General features: G+C 45.3%; 1 protein-coding gene across 1 annotated transcript; it reads left to right on the top strand.

Moving 5' to 3' along the window:
- Positions 1-714: 714 nt before the first annotated feature.
- APOLD1 (apolipoprotein L domain containing 1) lies at positions 715-2,861 on the top strand (the record flags this gene model as incomplete). Its single annotated transcript, XM_084255611.1, is given in 3 exon segments — positions 715-828; positions 831-833; positions 2,118-2,861. Coding segments are annotated over 3 exon segments (861 nt in total).
- Positions 2,862-6,000: the final 3,139 nt, after the last annotated feature.

Genomic DNA, 6,000 nt, shown 5'->3' with positions numbered 1-6,000 from the left:
CCAGGTAATTGCCTCCCAGTTCTTGCCTCACTGACCGCAGGCGAGAATCTATTCATTCAGCCATTGCGTGGGCTGCATAACTACTTCAAATGAAAACCCGGGAAGCCAAATTCCCACTGCAGTTGAACGTGTATAATTAGCTTCTTGTGCATCCTGACCCCTGATGTTTCTGACGCATTTGGCCTGCAGTATGACCTTTCTAAGACCTCCAATATCTCCTCCACAGCTGGAGATGCCCCAAACTGCACGCAGCACTTCCTGTGGGTGTGGCCTTGTGGGCCTCATGCTGCGTTAAAGCAAAGGATCCGCGTTTCAACCTCTCACAGGTTCACAGTGCTTTTCAAAGGACTGGAGTGGCCCATGAGCAGCTGTCTCAGACATAAGTGGACCCCTCCCTCCCTTTTCTTTTTGAAAAATGACTTATGATGGAGGCCTTTCCAGAAACGCTATAATTGGTCAGCTTGGGGTGCGTTTGATGTCTTCCCAGATAACATCACCAGCTATTCTCCGGAGAGGAAAGGCAGGGTTTGCCCCCTGGGAGAGTGACAACACCCGTTTCAAGTTGGGGTAGAGCCTGTGGTTCTTTTCCTGTGTGTGGGGAAAAGCGAACACACAGTGTTCATTTCCTAAATACGGGATGTGCGGGTGGCTGGCAGGCCATTTTCCACCATGTCACATCCTTCCGGAGAAAGGCAGCAGGGGCTAGGACGGGAAATGTCCAATTCGCAGAATGAGACAAGGTTTTCCCAGGCTAGTCATTGGTTCTCTGGAACTATAAAGTGTGCTCATCCAGAAACAGATTTTTCTTTCCTGGAGATAGCCAGAAGTGAATGGTAAGTGGGGAGCCCAGGGGTATGCTATATGCAAAGTAGCCGTTGAAGTTGTAATATGGGATTTTATCTTTGGCCAGTTATATATTTGGAGTGACTTTTTCTTATTCTGCTAAGGGGTGTCTCTACCTGGACATTTATCACTGGTAAACTGGATTTTGCAAGTCAAACTAAGACTTAGGAGTCAGAAAGCCAAAATTCTAATGCTGGGTTCTGTGAAGAATCAGTAGCCTCTAGAACTTGTCTTTGTTTGCATTGTCTCATCTTCCAAATGAGAATAATGTTTTCTTGTCCTGACAGCTCAGGTATTGAAATGCTCTGTTTCTATGCGTTATTTGCCACTTTAAAGAAGTTCCTAATAGCAAGGCCTACAGTGGATCTGAAGGTAGAGATTGCTGGCATCCTGGAAGGCTGTCTTTTGCCCCCATTCTCTCTTTGTTAGTCGTCTTTATTGGTTTCAATTCAACTTGGTCCAAGGAAGCCCATAGTGAGTTGTTAAACAAAAAATTTGGCTACTTAATTTTAGTCAATCATTACTCTTTTTTTAAAAGGAAAATTTTCTAATAAAGAGACATAGTAGTGTTGGTCTAATGTAATTTTATTTTGTGATTTAGTTTAATCAAGCACCCATCAAAGAGTGAAATTTCTGAAGATCTGATGAACTCTAATTAGAAAAAAAAATGCACAAACCACAACTTAGGTTTGATTTAACTAAGATAACAGCCTGGAAAAATAACAAACAGAAAAGTTGCTTCAGGCAGCATCTAACCTAGAAAGGTTGCTTTTTTGCATTGGACACATAATACGATTTACAAGTTGTGGTGACTGTCATTTTTACTTATCAGGAAAAGAGAAAAAAAAAACTGCATTGCAAAACTCTTAGGATCCCAGTCTCCATGTAACGAAGGGCTTTGTACAGTGGTACACCTCTGGGATAAGTGTTATCTTTCGAACAGCAAAGGCTTCCTTAGTGCCGGGAGCCTTCCTCCTGAGTCGACACCTTATTTAACAGGTAGTTAATAAAGTCCATCCTTAGCGTCCTGGGGAGAGAAGCAGAAGATGGAATCATTCCTATTTGCACAGGCGAATGGAATGTTCTGAGGATTTGTGTGACTTGTCCCAGATGACAGGACTTGACACCTGACCCCCTGAAAAGTGACCCCATCCCCTGGCATAAGGGCGGACAGACTTAACGTTGGACAACTCCCAGCTTGCTTCTGGGGACCGCGACCGGGAGCAGCCTGAGGGCGGGAGACTCGGGGCTAACTGCATGTCTGTGTCCCGCAGGGCATGGAGCGGCCGGCGGCCCGGGAGCTTCAGGGCACCGACGCGCTGCGGCGCTTCCAGGGGCTGCTGCTGGACCGCCGGGGCCAGCTGCACCGCCAGCTACTGCGCTTGCGCGAGGTGGCCCGGCGCCTGGAGCGACTGCGCAGGCGCTCTCTGGCGGCCAACGTGGCCGGCAGCTCGCTGAGCGCTGCGGGCGCGGTCGCCGCCATCGTGGGGCTCTCGCTGAGCCCGGTTACCCTGGGGGCCTCTCTGTTGGCGTCGGCCGTGGGGCTGGGGGTGGCCACGGCTGGAGGGGCCGTCACCATTACGTCCGACCTGTCCCTGATCTTCTGCAACTCCCGGGAGCTGCGGCGGGTGCAGGAGATCGCGGCCACCTGTCAGGACCAGATGCGGGAGATCCTGAGCTGCCTGGAGTTCTTCTGCCGCTGCCAGGGCCGCGGGGACCGCCAGCTGCTGCAGTGCGGGAGGAACGCCTCCATGACCCTGTACAACTCCGTCTACTTCATCATCTTCTTCGGCTCACGTGGCTTCCTCATCCCCAGGCGGGCCGAGGGGGCCACCAGGGTTAGCCAGGCCGTCCTGAAGGCCAAGATCCAGAAACTGGCAGAGAGCCTGGAGTCCAGCACTGGGGCTCTGGACGAACTCAGTGAGCAGCTGGAGTCCAGAGTCCAGCTCTGCACGAAGGCCAGCAGTGGCCACGACCTCAAGATCTCGGCTGACCAGGCCTCAGGGCTGTTTTTCTGAGAACATCCTTTCCCTCAATGACCGAGGCCAGAAACGGTCCCTGTGGGATGCTCCAAATTGGTAGCTCCCTCGGGAACACACTCAGTTGGGTTAAAGCTGCATGCAAAGGATGAAAAAACTGAGCTTGAAGTAAGGGTGTGTGTGTCTCTGCAATGCCCTTCTTTCCCATCACTGTGATAACCTGCCTGGGCTTGACTGCTAGTGACTTTTTATTGCTATTCCTAATAGGAGAGGTGACTTGAAAACTACTTTTTCTTTGTCAAAAACCGTTCAGTCTTCATGCAGCTAGACACACCTGTCTTAAAGTTGTGGCAGGGTCCCTGGCCTTGCAGGGTTATGTGAGCTGCGGCTGGAGACTGTGTGCTACAGACAATATTAGGCTTTGAGTTTCTCAGAATGTCTGTAAGAGGAGCTTTAAAACCTCTCCAAGAAAAAACAAAACACCTCTTTCCAGTGTAGCTTGAGTATAATGAAGCCAGAATCCAGAGCAAATCAGATACCCTCTGAACTGTGTAGGAGGGTTTAGGACCCAAGAGGGGCCCTACCTCTACCCTACCTGCTCAGCTTGCCCTCTCAAGCTTCCAACCAGGGGGTGGAGGGACCTTCCCTGGTGGTTTCCTATCCAGATCTCCAGATGTTTTGAGAAAGGAACCCAATTAAATGGCCATCTGCATTCTGCCTGCCCTTTACAGCAAGCAGCGGAGGCCAGGAAGATGAAGTGACCCACAACTTCATCATTAACATCATAGCTAGAGAAGAGAACATTAGCTTTTGGATTAGACAGCCCAGGGTTTATTATAAGGTCTGTTACTACTGTGTGACCTTGATCATTCAATCTGGCTTCCTGGTCTGTAAAACAAATCCTAAGACCTCACAAAGCTGCCTGGCTCTCCAAGTATGGCCCCTGGACTGGCAAAGTTAACATCACCTGGAAACTTGTTAACTAGGCAGGATTTTAGACTCCACCCCCCTACTTCTGGAGTCAGAAACTCTGCAGGGGCCCAGCAATTTGTGTTTAAACAAGCCCTCTGGGTGATTCTCATGCTCTCTAAGCTTTGAAAAACTCTGCAACAGATGCTAGTTTCTGATCCTCACAGTGAGCTTTCAGTGTCTTATGGCCTCTCTAGGGACTTCAGAGGTCAAGAACAGACTGTCCCAGAAGTGAAAGTATGTGTGTGTGTGCTGGTCAGTGGATCCTGGGGACAGTCTCCCACCATGTGAACTAAGGGATGTACCCTACTAAGACCTTTAGAGGGCAGTGTAGCCCACTCATTGTGGAAACTGGTACAGAAAGGAATGTGAACCTACCCGATATTGACCTCTATTACCTTCTCTGAAAACTGCCAGACCACATAGTATTATTATTATTTTTAATTTATTTTTTAAAGTTTATTATTTAATTACTGTTTAATGTTTGCATTTAATTTTATTTAATCACATTTAGGAAATAATGAGAATAGTGAGTTTCTGAATAGGAGACTGAGCCTCTTAAAGAGATGAAGTTGAGTCTGCTTTTCTAAGGTGGGGCAGGCACTGGAAACAGTGTTGCTTCCCTGCATTAGGTCTCTCCTTCAGAGGGGAGTGTTTTTTCCTCCAGCGTTTTAAATGATCCTTTAAGTAAGTGTGAGAAGTTCTGAATAGAGAGAGATGAGGATATGAATTTAAGCATATAAATAAGTGGAGGCTTGACGTAGGTGATATAAATGATGCAATCACTTATATCCTGAAGGTACTGTACCAAGAGACAACACTTGACCTGAAAAGAGAAATTATTTAGTGTAGGGAGAACAAAACGCTATCAGAGTTGGGTGAAGTAAGCCGGATGTCCTATGAAGTTATGTCTTATAGGTGATGGACAAAATAGCTTGTTGGATAGACCATATTTTCACTTTGGGAGCTGTAAGGAATCTGTAAGCTGCCTCTAAGGAAATACTTAGAATTTCTTCAATTTCCATTCCTAAAACTGTAATATTGAGAAACACATTGAGATATCTTTGGGATTTTATTGACAATACTTTAAATGTACCAGCCTTTCCCCAGGATTCCCAGTAATGGCGTTGTGTTTGAGGAAATAGAATTTCAGTGCAGGGATCAGGGATGGCTGTTTCTATATTTTTATTTTTCTATAAATTACAATCAATTTTCATCTGGATTTATTTTGAAGTTGACATTAGCTTCTTTTTAAACTAGTGTCATTTCCTAGACTACCTGCATAGGTGTGAGATCACCAGAATGTACTTCACATTGTCATTTGTGTTATGTCACCAAGGTACAGTTTCCTAATTCCACCTTTAATTAATGCTTAGGTTTTAATTATATTCTTCCAATGCCTTTCAGTGTTCCCTAGAAGTAATCTGGGCACTTCTGGAAGAGGGAGCAGCAGCAATAGCAAGCTTTTCCTATCATGAGGATATTTTTAATATATCAAAGTTCTAAACTCAGAAGTTATAATTTCTGTGACCCACAGTGCATCTAAGGAAGAGTGTTTACTTTGGAATTTGTTGATAATGAACAGTTATCCATGCTCTTATGTGTTTGTTACAAAGATCAGTGCCTGTACCAGGATTTAGTCAAGTTCATTTAAATGGATCCTAGAGTCAAATATTATTTATTTCTTTTGTGGGAATGTGAACAAGGCTTTTCCTGAAGGCCTTCATTCTATATACAAACAGATTGAAATGGTATGTTGTAAAAGGAAGAAGGGAGAGGGGGTATTTAGATTACATGTGTGCTTCAGAAAAACGTCCAAGTTTGAAAAATAAATATGTTTATGTTAAAGGTTTAAGTGCTTCTGTTAGTTTCTTGGATTTACAGTCATTTGGATTGTTTTCTTTCACAATAAAGGAGATTCATTTGGATTCAATAAAACTACATGCTGCTCTACTTAAAAAAGAATCCTTAGCAAACAATCTTACCCTTTTTGCTTTGATGCATTTGCCCCCAGGCACCTGCCACTTTCAATGTGGGAAATGTCAAAGTAAAAGTATTAACTGGGAGAAAAAAAGAGAGAAGAGCAATGTAGAAGCCACTCTACATCAGCCATGTCAAGCCATCGGTCAGCTTGATGTAGTTCTCACTCAACACGTTGGTGTGGAAAGAAACATGAACTAAAGAAATATGCAAAGACAAATGGAGACAC

The sequence above is a fragment of the Talpa europaea genome (assembly GCF_964194135.1).
Source record: "Talpa europaea genome assembly, chromosome: 15".
In the NCBI taxonomy this organism is placed as follows: domain Eukaryota; kingdom Metazoa; phylum Chordata; class Mammalia; order Eulipotyphla; family Talpidae; genus Talpa; species Talpa europaea.
The sequence above is the reverse complement of the archived record's forward strand: the minus strand, read 5'-3'. Positions and strand labels throughout refer to the sequence as shown.